At 40.4% G+C, this 18,736-nt stretch overlaps 2 protein-coding genes across 5 annotated transcripts in view; one reads left to right on the forward strand and one right to left on the reverse strand.

The window, feature by feature from the left end:
* The window catches only part of LOC145464198 (ubiquitin-protein ligase E3B-like), a 16,257-nt gene extending 14,296 nt beyond the window's left edge, over positions 1 to 1,961 (forward strand). For both annotated transcript variants that reach the window (XM_081448008.1, XM_081448009.1), the window contains exons 31-32: positions 359 to 451; positions 1,322 to 1,961. In XM_081448008.1, coding sequence (XP_081304134.1) covers positions 359 to 451; positions 1,322 to 1,516 — 288 coding nt within the window. In that variant the 3' untranslated portion in view covers positions 1,517 to 1,961. The remainder of the gene's footprint in view (positions 1 to 358; positions 452 to 1,321) is intronic.
* On the reverse strand, positions 1,955 to 18,684 carry LOC145464199 (lethal(3)malignant brain tumor-like protein 4). Of its 3 annotated transcripts, none has more exons than XM_081448012.1 (18): positions 18,643 to 18,684; positions 15,422 to 15,583; positions 13,520 to 13,843; positions 12,076 to 12,249; positions 11,393 to 11,667; positions 10,921 to 11,056; positions 10,382 to 10,470; positions 9,848 to 10,103; positions 8,961 to 9,043; positions 8,042 to 8,273; positions 7,337 to 7,419; positions 6,698 to 6,923; positions 5,351 to 5,587; positions 4,857 to 4,950; positions 4,407 to 4,589; positions 4,262 to 4,308; positions 3,814 to 4,040; positions 1,955 to 3,654 (listed from the first exon to the last, which is right to left on the reverse strand). In XM_081448012.1, the coding sequence occupies exons 2-18, from the start codon at positions 15,561 to 15,563 to the stop codon at positions 3,544 to 3,546; spliced, it is 2,919 nt and encodes a 972-aa protein (XP_081304138.1). In that variant the 5' UTR covers positions 15,564 to 15,583; positions 18,643 to 18,684; the 3' UTR covers positions 1,955 to 3,543. The 3 variants fall into 3 exon arrangements, with proteins under 3 accessions (XP_081304138.1, XP_081304136.1, XP_081304137.1); XM_081448010.1 differs by having other exon boundaries at positions 4,857 to 4,953; XM_081448011.1 differs by lacking the exon at positions 18,643 to 18,684 and adding an exon at positions 17,986 to 18,210 and having other exon boundaries at positions 4,857 to 4,953.
* Positions 18,685 to 18,736: the final 52 nt, after the last annotated feature.

Here is an 18,736-nt window from a genome sequence, read left to right on the forward strand (position 1 = left end):
AAGATTTCCGTCCCTTGTAATGTTCGCCGAGTCTGGTAAAGTACCTCCTGTAGGAGAAGTTGACCAGCCGTAAGTTTATACCTCCGAGTAATAATCGTTTTTGAAAAAAACAAAAGCAGCGAATTGCATAACATTTGGTGAGAATTTTTGCTCTGCGACTAGAAATTGCCTAAGAGAATATTTCTGAGTTAGAGCTGCAAATGTCACTTTTCGTAGGTTTTTTATACTGGTTTCGCTCGTTATTTATACTCTATCGACTGGAGTTAGATATGAAGTGGTTTAATTTTAGTGCATTCAGTTAGTTGACATTCTTTCCCCTCCTCCACCCCTCACCGGCTTCTCTTTGTCTATTCTTCAGTTTGTAACAAGTTGCTCAAAGCCTCCCCTACTGGGTTTTGCACACCTTGAGCCGCCATTTTCAGTTCGCTGCGTAGAGTGCAATGATGACGAGGTAAGTGTTCACAAGATTAAAATCGAATTTCTCCTTACAGTATTGATATTGTATCAAGCAAACAGGTGACAAGAATTAAGAAAATCGTCAATATGAGGTTATCCCACTTATCAGACGCTGTATTGATATATCGAGTTTAGTATCAATGTGCTAGAGTTCTATCACGAATGCCGTTCTCTGATTGGCTACGCTACTTACTATCTATTCTGTTGTATATGGTGAGTAGTGGAACAGTGTGCGGTTGTGAAAAAAATGACCGCCGCTTCTTTCTTTGCGTTTTCGAGGTGTCTGTGAAGACGATTTAGATAAAGTGTTGAACGACAAGTAGATTTATACTAAAACAATTAGATTATTCGTTCTCGATTTCTATGCGTGATAGAAATCTCGAGAAATCTCTTACACTCGTGTAAGTTTGGGGACCTTTGAGAGAACTCAAAAAAACTGTGGAAACACTCTCCTGTCGGCTCGTGTTCCCACAGCATTTCTCGTTCTCTTAAACTTCCACTCGTGTTTTTTCAACTCAGTAGAAACACGGTACATGTTTTCTATTTCTCACAAAAAGCGCGAGTTGGTTTGGGCCTGCGAGGAAGAAAGCAAGCTCTACGTTTTCTCGCCTCGCATGTTTTCTCTCGCGGGCGTTCTCCTCCAAACTCACGCTCCACATTACAAGGCGGCTGCTACGCGAGCAGGCGGAGATATTGCATCAAGACAATAAAATGTTTATTGTCTTGATGCAATACCAATTCTCATAACTAACATGAAAGCAAAAGCGTGGCGATCATTAAGGAGAATTAATAATTTGATGTTATGTCTACATGTTGCCTGAAAGTTTGGTTTTAACGGTAACCGTCGCGTGTTTTCCCTCCCCAGGATGAGGGTGACACTGTCGGCAGTGTGTTTCGCGGATTTTTCAGCATAGGTCGCAGGCGTGATCCAGTCGGCAGGTTACCAACCTCGTCCACGTGTTTCAATCTGCTCAAACTTCCCAACTACAGGAGAAAAAGCACGCTCAAGGAGAAGCTCCGCTATGCAATCAACGCTAACGCAGGCTTTGAACTATCATGAGGTTGTTGTATAAAATCCTCATTCAGGCTCACTACCAGTTTTTGTTATCCTAGAAGAACACGGTACCTACAACAAGAACTGTCGCGTCAGCTTGACGTCACCATAACCACGTCATGTTACCAAGCAACCACACTGGCCAGGTCGCGGACTCAGTTAATTCTCTCAAACGAGATTGAGGGAATAGCTTTACTCCTTCGCCAACAAACTCGCCGTGCTTTGACGTTGAGCTTATTAATTACTAAAGCAAAGGAAGGAACTCATGGCCGTCTTGGTTCGACGATAAAGCCCGGACCTTACCAGATCAATATTTCGGAAAGTTGTTAAAAAGAAATTTCAGTTATAAACAACTGTAGATAAATGTTTTGTGAATGGCAAAGAAGATTCAGGTCGTTTGAATTTAAAATAAAAAGGGAGAGAGAAGTTAAGAGGACAACAAGGTTAAAGACTGTTGCGTTTTATTTAATATGGTTCCTCGTCAAGCCATTTTTATTTCTGTTAAAATGAATTTTATAAAAATATATGTACAAACTAACTCCAGGGTATTACAATTAAGTTAGATTATTGCCTGTGTTTTGTAAGGTTAACATATGTATTGAAACCTTGGATGAAAATTTAGAAATTACAATTACTAACAGACACACTGTTTGTACTTGTTGAACTGAATCTGTTTTCTAAGGCTTTGTTCACTCTTGGTGCCCAGGTGCGGTACCCGACTACGATCCTCGCAGGGCACTTTTGTGAACGCACCTTTTCACCAAGTACTCACACCAGAATTCGGGGACAGTGTCCGTGCCCGAGTACAAACTCGGACACTAAATGGGTCTTTGGAGTTGACCGTGTCTGAACGCAACACAAATTTTGTGCCAGTGTGCCCCGGCACCAAGTGTGAACACAGCCTAAGATGGGTTTTCCAAAAACTTTCCAAGAGATTCATTTGTTCCCTTCATTTTGCGCACGGTGAGCTGTTTAAACTACAAACTGTGCGCAAAGTCATATTTTTTCTTTCGTAGCGAATCAGATCCAAAACTAACACGAATCGCGACTTTGCCGTTCTGGGCAGCGGTTACAAGTTTTCCCGCGCTTGTCAACGATCTCGTGTTTTCGCGGGCATGCAACCACTCAAACAATACTGTGATCGGTCGCGATTGCTTTAGTTTAGTTGTTACACACCTGAAAAACCGCTCCAGAAAAAAAAGTCTTCTGGAAATGGTGAGGGCGAATAAAAACCGTTCTTTGGCAAATTCACCCTTGTTCACCCGAAAATTTTCCGATTCTAATCGTTCAATCAGACGAAAACGGAAGTCGTCTCGGTACTGATGAGCCATCTTTCCCAAATTGGCATATTGTTCCTAGTGACGTGAACAATCTATTTGCGACCAGAAACAGTGCTTGTTCCCTCGAAAAATTCGACACATTTTTAATGCAAATTAAGTTAAGCAAGAAGAATCGTGAGGACAGTGGTATGAACTCCATGAACTCCACGCGATCGGTGACAAAATGAACTTCCCCAACAAACAGAAAGCTCTGCTAAACTGTTTACTGAATGGTGTAGCTTAAACTGAAACTCGAATGTAAATTACGTGTGCATCTGAATACGGAAGAACTCAAATGTAAGCGTATGTAAGGGGAAAAACTTTGCTCCCTCTCAGTTTCAATCCACAAAACTCACGAGGAAAATATACTTCTGAGGATATTTCAATGCCTAATTAAGTTCTTCGAAGTTTTGCGGATATGTGAACGTCTGGGCTTTAACGAATGCCCTCCTCGCTCCCTTTACTCTCTGAAGAATACATCTTCCTTCTACCTTACACAACCCACGCTGGGGTCGCGATGTATTGCCTTTGCTATCGGTCTTCCTTCGTAACCAGAATCAGATCAAGAATGTTCAGTAGTCCACGCAACTTTCGGGCAACCACAGCCCGTGTCGAGCGTGAAGTCCACATCGTTGCAGGCAACAGATACCGCCGTTAATATGAATAGTATTAAAATCCTATTAGAATAGAAAATTGAGACAATGTTCTAAATCATCAATGCTTTGGAATAGTGTTGAATATTTTGAGCGCTGGACCAAGCTTGATCTTGAGAATGTTGACGATATCGTTCTGTGTCAGCAAAAGAAACGCTTCACCGTCAATTTGCTGAAAGAGAGAGAAGGAGAAAAAAACCTTAAAAAAATATGACTTTTATTTGAGTCGTACCATACTCACATAGGCTGCTAATATCCGCGTCTCAGTGGATGTGGCACCCCTCCCCTCCCCTTTTACAAAATCGTTCGCGGAAAAGAGCACTTTACTCACTTGATCTGCGAAAATCTTGGCCTGTTCCGTGCAGCCCAACGAGCGCACGTGACTCATGACGTCATCAACAGTCCACTTCATGATACGTTGTCTTTCATTGGAGGCGACAGAGTCATTCTCTAAACTAATGGCGGCCTTGAGCTCGCTGAGACCCATCATGGAAAACTGGCTTCCTAGCGGCCAGGGAAAGGAGAAGGGCGTGGCGTGTTGTACTGCCTTGTCCGCATCTGTGGAAACAAAAACAGTGGCATGACGCAGACGTTTTTCTAACCTGTCACGCCACCGGGGACACAACGTCGCTTCGTGCTTGGGCCATAAATCGATGGGGAAAAACTCGGTCCGTAACTTAAAGTACGGCCCTCGAACTCGGTTAGTAAGATATATATATTTACGCCTGTTAGACTCTAAGTACAAACTGACAATATATGATGCGCAAATAACTACTCACATTTATGTTGACCGCCGTGGTGTTTCTCCTCTTTGACAAACACTTTCCTACAAAAAAGAGAATATTAAGAAAGAAACTTACTATAAAATGGGAGAGAGAGAGGGTGGGATGGACGACAAGTGTAACATTTAATATCATGACTTACCTGGCAGAACTCCGTGTAGATATAATACTACTACCAACTGATCCTTTGACACCACCACTGACCGAGGAGGGACTGGTGGACGTGGGGGAGAGGTGTGGGGTCTTCTTACTGACCGGAGACTTCGTGGAATGTTTTGGGAAGATCTTAGCTTGGTTTGCCTCGTTGTTAGGGCAGCCTGACAAACTAGGAAGAGAAACAACAAGGGAACCGCTATTAATTTCAACTGGACGCCAAGCACTATAAGACCTGCTGAGCTTTGAATATAGCACTATAGGAAGAAGAAAAATAACATCACGGTCGAAATTCAGAAGGAAATTACATAACGCAACACGAACTATTGGTCGATGTTACGAACTTCTCAGTTTACAAGGTCTACTAGGTTACACAAGAATTCTAGGTTCACATGAAACATGAGAAGAAAAAATAACTATTCACTTAGGTACAGCTTACGTGTAATGTGTCTTCCAGTGTCCGGTGACGTGACCCAAACCGTCACACCCTGGGGTGGGACACACGCCCTCTACGGTAGGCGTTGGAGGAACTTCTGCTACAATAAAAACAACATAAAACGTTACCACAGAGTGAAGGTCAACTTCAAAGATAACACAGTGAGTTTGTAAGGCCTATTCCAAACGTCGTGCTACTGCCGCGCCGAACTAAATTCAAGAATTAAATTCGATTTAAGCGCGGCAGTAGCACGACGTTTGAAACCACTCAGTTCGGGAGGCTGAATTAAGTTCGGCACAACTACTTAGCACGGCAACTGAATTCACAGCCTGCTGCTTCAGTTGCCGTTGCTTTCTAGCATTTAAAATGGTCTTCAGCAAAGCAAAATTCTTCCGATCTTCGGCGCGACTGAAGTAAATTCTTTTGTCATGCCACTGCCGGGCCAAATTCATTTGAGTTCGGCACGGGAGTAGCACGACGTTCGGACTAGTCCTTACGTTTGACTTCTTTGACTCCTGTGGTTTTCTGTTTGGACGCATAAGACCAGTCAGATTCCTCGGTCATGGAATTGTTGGAGAGTCGATCCACCAGGCACGAGTCCTTGTTCAGGTTCTGCAGTGAGTAAGGACAGCCGAACGTGCTGTGATGCGTGGAGTACTTGGCACCCTTCACGTGTCCAATACCTTTACATCCAGGAGTGGGACAGGCTGCGCTGGAGATCTTTTCGCGCGTTGCTAAAAAGAAACATAAACTTTGAGCAATTCGTGAATGAGTGACTTGACCCTTCCTGGGACCTGTGACGCCACTAAACCAAATTAAACGGTAAACATGGCACGCACATTAGAGATGGGCTAACAACAACGCAGCAAACAAAGTCACTTTCAAAACGTTTTCGTCTGAACCCAGAATGACTCGTAAGCTGTACCAAGCTGACCAGGGAGCAAGAGGTCGAAAAAGGTTTCCCTTGTTTGAATGACGTTTTACCGTTTGGATAATACCGGGCAAACGTTTTGTACTAGTATTGTCATTGTATCGGTATCTGGAGACCACAATCAGAGATGGCCCCCAGAAAAACGAAAAAAGGGCCAATTTGGCCCTTTCCGTTTACAGGACTGCAGGCTTAACATGGGCATAATATTTTAAAAGCCATCCCAGGGCTGGAAATTGTGATCGATACGGTTTTCAATGCAACAATCATTTCATCCTTGGTGACCAAAAATTCTGGTTTAGTCGCCATAGAACGGCATAATGGCGACTACATTTCTCTGTGTTGATGATCAGTAACGGTTATTTTGTCACACATTATGTCCTTCTAGAAAATCATATTGAAAGATCTTTGTTTCTAAAACATTCAACATAAGAAAAGAAGTCAACCCGTCCTTTTGCTTTGCTGTATTGATTCTCTCATATCGGAAAACTTCCAAATGGCTGACCGAGTTTGAAATCGCCCTATAATGCATTGCAAACCCTTGATCATTGACTACGTCATGTAGGCCTAAGGATTGTTCTCTTGTAATGCACGGATCCTTCATACTTGTATCTGATTCAAAAGAAACTTTACTGAGTAGAAACCCTTCAAAAAGCACTTCCTATTAAATTTTATCATAGATCCTAATAAACTGCTTTATTTTCCTTGGTACCCTGATGCATTTTTTCCTTCTGTAGCTTTCAGTTTATTGGCCCCTTTCCTAAAAAATTGGCCCCTAAAAAAGATCTTCAGGGGCCACTTTGGCCCTCAAGTAAAATTTTCTAACTGAAACACCGTAAGAATCCCGCAATCCTTCCCTCTATTGCCGCCCCCTCCCCTCCTACCAACCAGATCACTTTTGTCCGAAAGTACTTACTGAGAGGGGTCTCCAGAGGATGGCCTGTTTTGTCACACCACCCCACGGGGTGCAAGTCACAGGAGTCGGCATCGAACCAGTCATCATAAATGTCATCCCAGCCATCAAAGTGTATCTTGACTCTGTACTCCTCCAATGCCGCTACTCTGGCAGCACGGACAAGGGAGGGATTCCGTTTGTCTACAGCTTCCAGTCTCTCGGAAGGCTTAAAACTCGGCTTGGGGCGCTAGAGAGAGAGAAAGGAAAATGAACGAACATTAAGCTGAACATGATACAGAAGGTGGAGCGCACTAACTATCGTATGGCGAGAACAGATTCGATCTTATTAAAAGGGCAATGAAACCGTTTTACGGATGCACTGTTGTTATTTCTGTCGTTGTTGTTAAAAAAAACTTTTGGCCAAGGACTTCCGTTGCTCGTTTTTGCCCAAAATCAAAACACTTCATTTGGTGAAAAAAAAAGTTCTTACTCTCCTCCGCGGGACGTTCCATTCACAAGTTTCATTTGGAAGTCTGGGAACCAATAACTCGCTGTTCTCAAAATCATTTCCAGACTCCTACACATGATCGAGGCAAGAGTTCCGTGACCGGGGAGGAGGTTAAATTCTTGCGACGTTTTGTACTTAAAATGCTAACTGACCTTTTTAAAGAGATCTGGTGGCGCTGCCACTGTGCCCGTGTTTCTCAGGTAATGTTCCCACTGGAACGTGTACACCTCGTCATCTAACATAGGGAAGAACGATCAATAACCGTTAGGGCGTGATTTAAACAGTTTGATTCCCAATAATATCGGCGAACATCTTATTTCTCCGTTCAGTGTATCGATACATTGTCAAGGAGACAGGCGAGGAGAAAAAAGAAAATAATCAGTCCCAAAATAAAGTACAATCAGTGTAAGAGTAATTCAGCTCTGGTCCTCTCTCTCTGTCATGCAACGCTACTTTCAGGTGTTGCGTGACAGCGAGGGGACAGAACTGGAGTATGTAAGAAACATGACAATCAGAAAGAATTCATATTCTGAGGTTTAGATAGATGGAGTTAATGACGACTGCTAACGATTTGGGTCACTGTAAAATCACAAACTTAGAACTGGCAGTACACGGAAAGAGTAAACAAAGCTCTACAGCAAACTCTTTGTAAGCACTCATGGAACTCAGTCTGTAACCAGACTATTCTCTCAACCAAACGGAATAGCCTGTGTATATCCACCCGCTCCCCGACTTTTTTGAGGGGAGGAGGCGGATGTACACAGGCTAAAACGTCACGAGAGATGAGACGTGAAAATATAACCTCGCCACCTGTTAGACCTAGAAGACACAAGTACCAGGAAAAACAACCTGCTTACCATTTGGCGGGTTGAGCTTCTTCCCATTTTCCGCGCACCACCCCACAGGGTGGATGTATGGACAATCGTCCTGACACCAGTAGTCATAGGAGTCGTCCCACTCGTCGAAGTGAACCAAGAAATAGTTGCCAATCACGTTCGTCACCGTGGCAACGCAGATCAGATCCGGGTTCTTGCGATCTACTGCTTCTAGCTTCATGCCGATTTTGAACCCATGTAACGTCGGCTGAACCTGTGAGATACGTACATACCCGGATCACTTCACTTACTTCACTTGAATTTATTTATTTTTATTTATTTTTTTATTACGATTTACTCCATACAATACGAATACATTATGAATAATTAAGATAACTAACTAAAAACAAAACAAACAAACAAAAAGCAGTGGAGGAGACAACCAAAAGCGCAATGGTACCATACTAGGGATGTCCCCACATATTAAAATTTAGAATATATATACAAATATACATATACAAATACAAGTACAAATATACAAATATTCTAATTATCCATAAGATAACTTAAAACATTCCTTTTAAAAGTTCCAATACAATTTGCGTCTCTAATGTGATTACGTAAACTATTCCAGTTGAGCTTGAATTGTTTTGATCATGTACAAAGTTGCGTCTTTAAACTAAAGGAAAACTGAAAATTATAGTTTACTATGATAGAAAAACACCAAACAGTTAATAAACCATAAAGGACTAAGGATGGAGATCAATGATTAACGCGAATTACAAACGACGAACTACGAAGAATTTACTACGCTAAACTTTTCAAAATGCGCAAACCGTGATGTAGCTCCTTGAACCTCTTTGTCCCGGCTGGGACTGGGACACAAGACCGCTCACACACGGATAAATCTAGCTAATCGCATGGGAGAGACTGTAGAAATTGCCAGTTTCGCACCACCTACCTCTCTAAAGAGATGTTCTGGGGCCGCCTTGGCGCCGCACTTCTTCAAGTATTTTTCCCAATTAAACTCTTGTTTTGAGAAACCTAAAAGATGCAATTTAGTTAGAACAATCACTCGATGCTCGACTCAATACGTCTTCTCTCAGATTACTGCAATTGAACATTTGCAGGAAACACTAAACTGAGGCCGTTTCCGAGTTCTTCGTTTTCGGGGAAATCTGTTTCGGACACCTATAAGAAGGTTGCAATTACCCTTTCCAACAAAACTGGCAAAACCCCACCCAGTGAATTTATATTTTCTCATCTGGTGAAATCAAGAACTCCTCGGCGCTGGTAGATTCTTTAAATCTCCTTTCTTTGTCTTATGAGCGTGGTACAAAGAAAACATGCGAGTCCTCAAGGGGATTTGAACCCATGACCTGCTAGATACTGGTCGGGTGCTCTAGGCAATGAGCTTCACAGAGACTCCTAATGGGCAAAGCCGTTCTTAGCCCCCCGTCCACACTACGCTGGGGGAATTTGAAAACACAGCTTTATTTGTACGGTTAGGCCTTCCGGCCACATTAATCCGTCGCGGACATAAAGCTTTTCGAGTTCGCTCTTCAAACAGGAGAACTTTGAAAACGCCAGCTTTGCTTTTTAGTGTGAACTGAAAACAACTTGAAAACGAAGCTTTTCGAAAACGATGACGTTACAGTAATCATAATATCCCCCTACCCGAATTTTACTCAAACACAAATCCAAAATGACCGCTGATTGCTGCGTTTTCAAATTTCTCCGGCGTAGTGTGGACGGAAAACTTTTGATGCGTTTTGAGAGTGAAACCTCCTTTTTCAAATTCCTTTGGCGTAGCGTGGATGGGGCCTTATCTATCAGTAAAGGACTCACTTCTTGGAGGGTGTAAAATCTGACCATTCTTTTCACACCAGTGCATGGGAAAGATGAATGGTGAATCCACGTTAGTCCAGAAGTCGTAGCTCTCAGACCAGCCATCAAAGTGAAGCCTGAGGCGGGCGCCTTTCACCTTGACTATGGTACACACGCAGATATAGGACGGATGCTTTGGGTCGATACACTCCAGCTTGTAATCCTTCTTGAACGAGTGGCCAGTTGCCTTTGGAAATACATCTAGCGACGGATTCTCCTGTATGGAATAATCATCAACAAATTACTGCAACAATTTTGTGCTAACGTTGGGACTTCACAAAAATTACGTTCGCGCAATACGCGAGAGAAAAAAAACAACAATATCAGAAATATTGACCATATTTGCGGCCATTAATTTTCTGGCTCATTTTTTAAAATCTCACCGAGGCTAGAAATAAACTTCATTTACCATAAATTATATACTCAAACCTATAAACATTGAAAAAAAAAACGGTTAAATAGATGTCAGTTGGGACAGAGGCTGTTTCTACAAACCTGTTTGAATACAATATTAGGAACTGCTTTCGCACCACAAGCCGCCAAGTAATCCGACCATACGAAGGGTTTTGTGGAGTCATAAGGAACTGCAAAATCAAGAAAACAGTACAGAATGTTCGTATCTTAAATCATATACTTCAGTTTGTATAGCCTGAGTAGCAAGCGTTCCGTATGAAAAGGGCTTTTTCCGCGTTCTGACCGCGCGCAAATTGGAGCGAAATCGCGCATCGCGGAAAAAGCTTTAAGTTAAAGCTTTTTCCGCATTTTGGCCGCGCTTGCTACGCTGGCTACAGTTTATACCGACCGATAGGCAAGAGGAGATAGACTAGGCAGGTTTAATAAAAGTAATCCTTTTCCTTCTTCTACTGAAGAAGTAACCGAACATTTTCGAGCATTTGACACGTCAACCCCGGACCGTGAAATTTATAAGGAGGGTTAGCTAAGATAGATCATTCTGTACTTTGAACTCAGATCACCAAAGTTCCCCTTCTCCTCGCCGTATCTACACAATTTAAGACTTTACGACTGATATTTACCGTCTTCGCCGTTCATCAGGTTGGAGGGTTCCATGGAGATTTGGTGCTTGGCTGCCTTGATTTTGTGTTTTTCTCCTTTGCCTTTCAGTTTAAACTTGCCCATCAGAGGAGCATCTTGAACAGGTGCCCCGACATCCTGAAACAAGATTCAACAACGGGATAGTCAAGAAAATATAACGCCATTTACAATGTTTACAGATTTCTACGTTAACATTCGACCTGACAAAGGGGAAACAAAGCTGAATTCTAGCCAAGATGTTTGTTTTTATCGTCCCTTAGTCCGCAAAAAATAAATTTGCGCTAGTGTAATTAAAGAAGAGGCCGGCGAGCCGGGCAACGAGCCGGCAGAGAAGCCGTTTACCGTCCATCTACCTCATTACCTTCCTTAAATTAACAGGTAAAGTCAAACAAGTCAAAACCTGCTACCGCGAACTGCTTGCCGCAGGAACTTGGTTTGAAGATTGCCACTTACACTTGTTGTCCCTGCTGGTTTTTCCGCCAGTCCAATTTTCTTTCCTTTTCCCTTCTTTTTCTTTTTCACAATCTTTCCATCGGCAGTCTTGATCTTGCGCACGAATTCTCTGCCCTTGTTCCTTCTTCCCGTGTATACTCCCACACAAGACAGGCCACAAAACCTCCCCGACGCAGAAAAGTCTCGCCGCAGCCCGTATTTGCCACACACTTCACAACACAGAACATCACCAGTGTCTGGCGCATCCTTGGTCGCGTTAGATTTCTTGGGGGTACCTGTGGGGCAAGCGGACATGTGTGTGAGAGCTACTACACTAAGTCGTAGCTTTCAGAAGATGGAATATTTCCTTCATTCGTGCTACTGCAATCGCTCTCTTATGAATTAATATTATCAACTAATAATTTTTTTTGGCTTGGAACAGCAAGGGTTATTTAATATGAATATGATACAAATTGGCTAGCAAACTCCTATCACAATCACATGAAAATGTGAACAACGTGCAAGCCCTGTCTATCTAACAATCTTAGCATCTCTTTTAATGCTGGTTGTGAGAACTTGGTGTTAGATCAAGACAAAATCACTAGCTGGTGGTTTTTTTAATTCTCTTCACCTGTTTGCTTGATAATAAATGGAGAATGTAAGGAGAAATTACAAATTGATCATTGTATATCTCAGGACCATACCTTTGTCCTTCTTGTCTGCTGTGGCCCCTTCTTTTGCCATTTCATTAGTTTCATCACTAGTTGACTTGCGATGTTCTGTTGGAGTACTCCACTGTATTTCACCTTTGTCTGTCTCCACTGTACTTATTATCTCTAAAGTTCCAAACTCTGTCAGTTTGAACTTCAAGTTGCTCCCTGAGACAAAAAAAAGAGAAAAAACATCCATAACTAATCTGCTGGGGGAACCTTCTGATCAGCAGCAGTCAAGAATGTCAGTGGCTTAGGGGGGGGGGAGGGGAGGGAGTGTACAGGGTTGGAGGGGAGTAATAAGGAAAAGAGAGAGGTACATTAGGGAGTGAGTTATCTTTCCCTTTCCTTCGCTTTACAAAATGAACACAATGAAAAATAAACCCCTCTCAAAACAGGCATCCATTACACTGACAGTATGGACATGCAGAAGTGTCTGCATTATCTGGGTGTCCGTATTGAGCAGGCTTAAATTTCAGAGAAAATACATAACCTTTTTAGTTGTCAGAACAAAGAACATTGTCTGTTATAAGCTGTGTCCATAGAGCAGGGTTCCACTGTATTTTATAGTCCTATACTAGTATCCCTCACATCGGGTCAGTGGCAGTAATTAACAAAATCAAGCTGAAGCCAGGAAAGAGTTGGTAAATCTGACATAAAAGTACAACCCTACCACATGCATTTCAATCAGTCAATAAAATATAAACTACATTTATTTAAAAGCAAATCCAGAAAATTGGTGTTCAGTTGCATATAGCATATCTAGCTTTAAAGAGGACATGGATATATGATGTTCAAACTTCACTATGACAAATATTAATAAATAAGGCACACATTTGTTGTCATCTGATTTTGGATCAATTACTCTCATCACAAATCAAGAGTGAAGGTATACCAGTGTGTTGCCAGCATATTGAAACAACAAAAGTTTTCATATCAGACTAATCACAACAATGTATTATTTTGCTCTGAGGTTCTGACTTCTACCTGAAAGATTTTCTAGCCAATTTGGGGAAAAATAATTAATTAATTTTATGACAGTTTATGATGACAAGTATACTATAGATTGGTTTTTAATTGAGTGACAAAAGTCAGGCAATTACTTTGGTTTTTGTTTTTGTTTTCCTGTGGTTTGAAATTTGCGGAGTAGTCTAATCAGTAAGTAACTGGTATAATATGTAACAATCAATTGAAAACCACTCTTGACTAGTTAGTCTAAGATTGGTTTTCAACAAAATACGTTTTGCATACTTGTAACATGCATTGTAACTTTACTCTGACTTTGAATAGATCAGAAATAAAATTTTACCAAATTATTTGGAATTTTTCAAGAGGGTAAAAAAGTTGTTTAATTTCTGATAAACTTGAAGACAAATAAAATAATCACTAATCCTTTGAGCATTAAATATCAATGATAGTTCAAAACAAATTTAATTACCTGGGAGAGTAGCGATGCCGTCTTTCCAGTCCAAAGCTGCAAATGGATCATCTTCCTCAAACGTTGGTTTCTTTTCCCTCTTTACATTAACAGATGGATCCTTTGAATCAACCAATGTATTCTTGCTGTCCTCAATATTGTTGTTTTGATGTTCTCCATTTGCCATACTAGTTTTGTTCTCTGACCTCACAGCTGGTTCTTTTATTGTAGTGCTCTTTTCGCTGGATATTGCTGGCACAGCTTCCTTGACTGGTTCAGCTTGATCTTGAATGGCAACTATCGCATCCCCTTCTCCTTCACTAGGTTTTGAAATTTCACTTTTTACTGAAAAAAAAAAAAAAATTTAAATTAAAATTAAATTATTCTTAGTCACCTCTGTCCTGAAAACACTTAAATTACATCTGCATTTTCTTCCCTTTTGTCTTAACTTCACAGGTTTATTATATTTAGTGAAAATTATAGCAGAGCAGCTCCAATTCAGTTGCAGGTCTTAATCAGTATCCTCAGCTTGTAACAAAAAGATTATTACCTGTTCTACAAAGTTATAATTTAAAATCATTAATAAATTTATTTAGAGCGGTTTTCAGTTGAGTGTCACAAGTAATCAGGCAATTATTTTGGTTTCGCTTTTACATTTACAATGCTTGAGATTGGCTGAGTAGTCTAATAAGTAATTGCAGGTTTCAACGGTTTTGGTTCTGAAACACTCAAATGAAAATCGTGATATTACATGATAACTATTACCTGATACCATCTAAAATCTTATAAGACTTAAGTTTGGGATACAATGTATACAGTGGCAGATGTAGGGGAGGGGCCCTGGAGGCCCCCCCCCCCCCCCCTCCACCCCCTTATTTTGGGTAAAAAAGAAGAAATCACAGAAGGAAGAAAAGCCAGCAAAGCAAGCAAAACAATGTTAATTCTCCTTACTGTCTGCCATGCATTTCATATTTTTTACTTGATTTTAACAGATTTCCAGAACGTTCCAGGACCAGTAGCCCTTTTCCAGGACTTTCCAGTCCTGGAAAATGCTACAGTCAAATTCCAGGACTTTCCAGGTTTTCCAGGACCTGTACAAACCCTGTGTTTATAAGTTGAGTTTTTCAATTTATCCTGAATTTATCAACATGCAGGCATGCAGGGACAAAGTAAACATTATTGCGAAAAGCCACAGGCTATTAGGTGGGTGGCAACTCACACTTTTTTGACTTGGACATTTCTGCACATTTAAACCTAAAACTAGTATATACTAAAAATTTAATGCTCAATGATTTAATAACAGTACTTGTCAATATGCAGCTGTCATGGTCTCGAGATGCTTGTTTATAATGTGTGAACTCCTGAAAATCATGCATCATTACACAAATACAACAATCAGCTAGCTACCAGATAAGATAGTGACTAAAAATATGATCCCAGATTTAAATTCCTTTACCCTTGTGTGTACAAATTGTCAGAGCTAATTAAATTTTAATTAGACAAGACATTTTAAATTAGTGACTATAACTACTTAAAAAATAAACACTTGAGGATACCAATGTCAACCCATCCCAATTAATAACTGTTATGTTATGTGTTCAGTGGTGGTGTGGGCTTGTGGTTGGGGTGGTGGACTTGTAATCGAGAGGTCCTGGATCCAAATCCTCCTCTCTACCACTTGATAGATTTATGATTGGTTGTCCCAAGTTCATCTCCTCTACACTATATGACTAAATAGCCAACTGATCAGCCACCCACCAATTGGAATTAAATTTTAACAAGTTTTCTGACCTGTTTCTAGATAACATTTTTTAAAACTTTTTTTAACATCCTCAATGGGAGCTGACTATTAGCAGTGCTAAATACCAGGACACTGTCTTAACTAAATTGATTTATATTTTTTATTTTATTTCATGTTATTACCTTCAGAGCTTTTGGAAGGTATTTGAGTTTCAAAATCCATCTGTTGCTCTCCATCCACATTGTCCAGTCTCTGTTTCTTGGATTGTGGCTCAAAGTTTTCACTCATTACACTGGCCATGGAACCCACTTCTTCCCCATTCATTTCTAATATCCCAGTGCTTTCTGAAAGCAATAAAATAAATCCTTTCGCTTCAGACAACAAATCAGACTCTAAAAAGGACAAACAGTGTATTACCCATACATAATATGCAAGAGCTACTGTGTGATACCCAACCACTCTTAGTTTAAAAAATAAATCTGCTACAGTACCGGCCAGGAAGTGTCAAGAACATTTAGATGCAAAGAGAGCTTAGAAATTTGCTTTAGCTTGAAAAACAGGTGTCACTGACTGCGTTCATTTATAGGCAACACATTAATTTAATAAGACTATGGTTTCTTTATATTAGCACTGTAGTAGCTTGACTCCTCCACTTCCTAGTTATAAGCTCCTGTTTAATAATGATGATGGGTGAACCTTGTTATTTACATTATACCCTGATGCAAAACACCTGCTGGCAAATGACAATTTTGTAAACTGTTGCGCATGATAATTATAGTGACACCCAAAGGCTAAGTGTCTTTAAACTCAATTTGGGAACCTGTTAAGTTGCCAGTCCTGTGCTAGTGATATAAGGAAATGTTTCCAAAATGGATAGCTTAGCCAAGTGCTCATAAAATCTTTAGGTCATGAGACTGCAATAGTTCTGCATATTGTCGACTTTAGTTGAAAAACTGAAAAAGAGCTGCAAATTAAAAAAAAAAATACTTTATCCTTTAAAAATTTATATACTTCAGTTCATACATGAAAAGACATTATTCTTCTTTTGTAGATAGGCAGTATTGCCAAATTTACTACTAATAAATGGTAACTTCAGCATTTTATTCCTTGAAAATACCTTTGATCGTTTTTCTTGTGGTAATCACTTATCATACAAACCAATGAAAATAAGTTTTTTAAATAGTATTTGTTGGCAGAAGAATCCCTGATTCAAAGCAAAAAGTCAGCACGGGGTAAAAATAAGAGAAAAACAAATCAATTAACTGTGCCTTTGAAACCACTGTATGAATTTCTTTGTTTTATGAGTCATGCTAAAAATTCTGTACAAAAATGATAATATGACTGAGTTATAAAATTTAGTGGGTTTTTTTTCTTTGTTGAGAAGCTGTTTGTACAATAATTATTTAGACATTCGTTTTAAACTGGGTAAGTAAACATGTAGGTGTTGGAACAGACAGTTTACTCTAGACATTTCATGTACCAGGTGCTAGCTTGCTTTTGTTAATAGTGCACACATGCCATACGTCACGTGAGATTGTTTCAATAAAGAAAATAAAACAGTTTCATTTCCATAGTAAGCTCTGGAAACTAAAAAAGACTACAAAAATATTGTTAAAACCAAACTTTCCTAGTTTGAAAATGTATGTTTGAAACCCTTTTCCCTCGATCCGATAACTTTTTGACGCGCTTTTGAAATAAAGGAAAAACAAGAGTATGAAAAGGGAAAAAAAACAATACAAGACTCTTACACTGTATATGGAAAACAGCCGTTTAGTTCTCAGAGACTGCGAAGTTCCATGTGATATCTTTGGTTTTAAGAGATCCTAGCCGCGATTAAAATTCCAAAATAGGTTTGTATTTGCCAGCATTAAAAAACACGAGGTTTCTGAGTGCCGTGTCATATGAAACATGCGGCCGCGGTTACAAGCGAGTATAAACAAGTCGTCGAGTGACAAAGCCGGTAAAAAACAAGGCTTTCGAAGAACAAATGATTCTTCGTAGACAAATAATTAATTTGGTGTGAAAAGATCACCCCGGCAGCCAGGGAAACTTCAGAAAACATTTCTTTATTGCTTTTTTTCTTCTTTTTTCTGAATCATGAAAAAATTAAAGTGTTGCGTGAATTGTGCGGCCTGGCCGTGAATTCGCTCGAGGGCAGAAATTTGATGAATTTAGACCGACAAGCAAGTTTGGGATTTTGAGATCTGAAACACGGCCTTGACTCGAATGTTTGCGGACAAACCGTACTACTACTTTCTAAAAGATTCCAAAACATCGGCAATCCTTTCCCGGAACCCGTCATTTCGCGTTTTGACATATCTTTTTTCGCGTCCGACACGGCTGGAAGCGAAAACAAGTCGGCCACCCGAGAGGAGAGGAAAGGGAAAGTTTTAATAAACGAAAACGAGCTTTACAGCGCTTGAGCTCCGACAGGGACCAGTGTATAATGCGCATCAACATTCGAGGATCTCATTTGAAACTCCAAAACTTTAGCTGGTTATAATCGCCAGAACTCTGCCGATCAAAAGCGGATAAATTGAGATTCAAACCGGGGAAATCAATTTAGACTCTATTTTCGTAACAACCCGCGCACGGTACCAAAAAGCGCCTAGCACTAACTCTAATTCCGACAAGAATCTGGACAGTTTTCGAAATTATTTCATAGTTTAGGGAAAGTACAGTTCTTTAAGAATAAAGAATTGTCATTTCCGTGTAAACTGAAAGCGAGTTGCGTTAACTAGCTTACCGTAAACTTGAAGTTTTATCAGCGAACGTCAACCTCCACGCATGAAGTGTTTTCGGGTGTTTGAATATTCAATAACCTTTTAGTTTCAGACGGGTTTCTCACTCAAAACACTCTTTCTCTGAGTTTTGTTCGAATAGAACACTTTCAAAACTAAAAGGTAAAACCTTTGGCTATTAGGAACTGGGCTTTTTATGGCTTTTGGCGTGTTGTTCACGGCGACAAAACTGAAACCGTACTGCTTCCCGAGTGTGAAATACTTGACCTCGCTTCCATGTGGATTCTTGTTTTGTTGGCTTCCTTGTAGAACATCTTGGTTTAGATCAAGTTTTGAGCGCATCATTTCGCTTTTCTCCGTTCGAAAATAAACTTCAACGACGGTGAAAAACCTGGAGAATTCATTCCTGTAGATTTTGAAAAGATGTGGAACCGAACAAGGCCATTTTAACAGGATTAACATGTGACACCCTAAAACCAGTCATGGCTTTCACTGTGAAGAGTTACAACATGAAACTTACTTTTAAAATCAACCAAAACCCCCGAAAAGACCGCAAAATTCGTTTGAAAACGTTAGAAAAATACCTTGGCTTACTACCTGAGTATTTTTGACCGCTTTCTAAGAGGAAAAACACGCAATAAAGAACAGCTTACAGATCTTACCACTTGGTCAGACTGTCTCCCTGCAGAAATGAATTGACGGTGAACAATAAGATCTCTCGCCTTTCGTCAAAGCTGCCAATCAAACGCCAGTGAA

The sequence above is a fragment of the Orbicella franksi genome, chromosome 12 (assembly GCF_964199315.1).
Source record: "Orbicella franksi chromosome 12, jaOrbFran1.1, whole genome shotgun sequence".
NCBI lineage: Eukaryota > Metazoa > Cnidaria > Anthozoa > Scleractinia > Merulinidae > Orbicella > Orbicella franksi.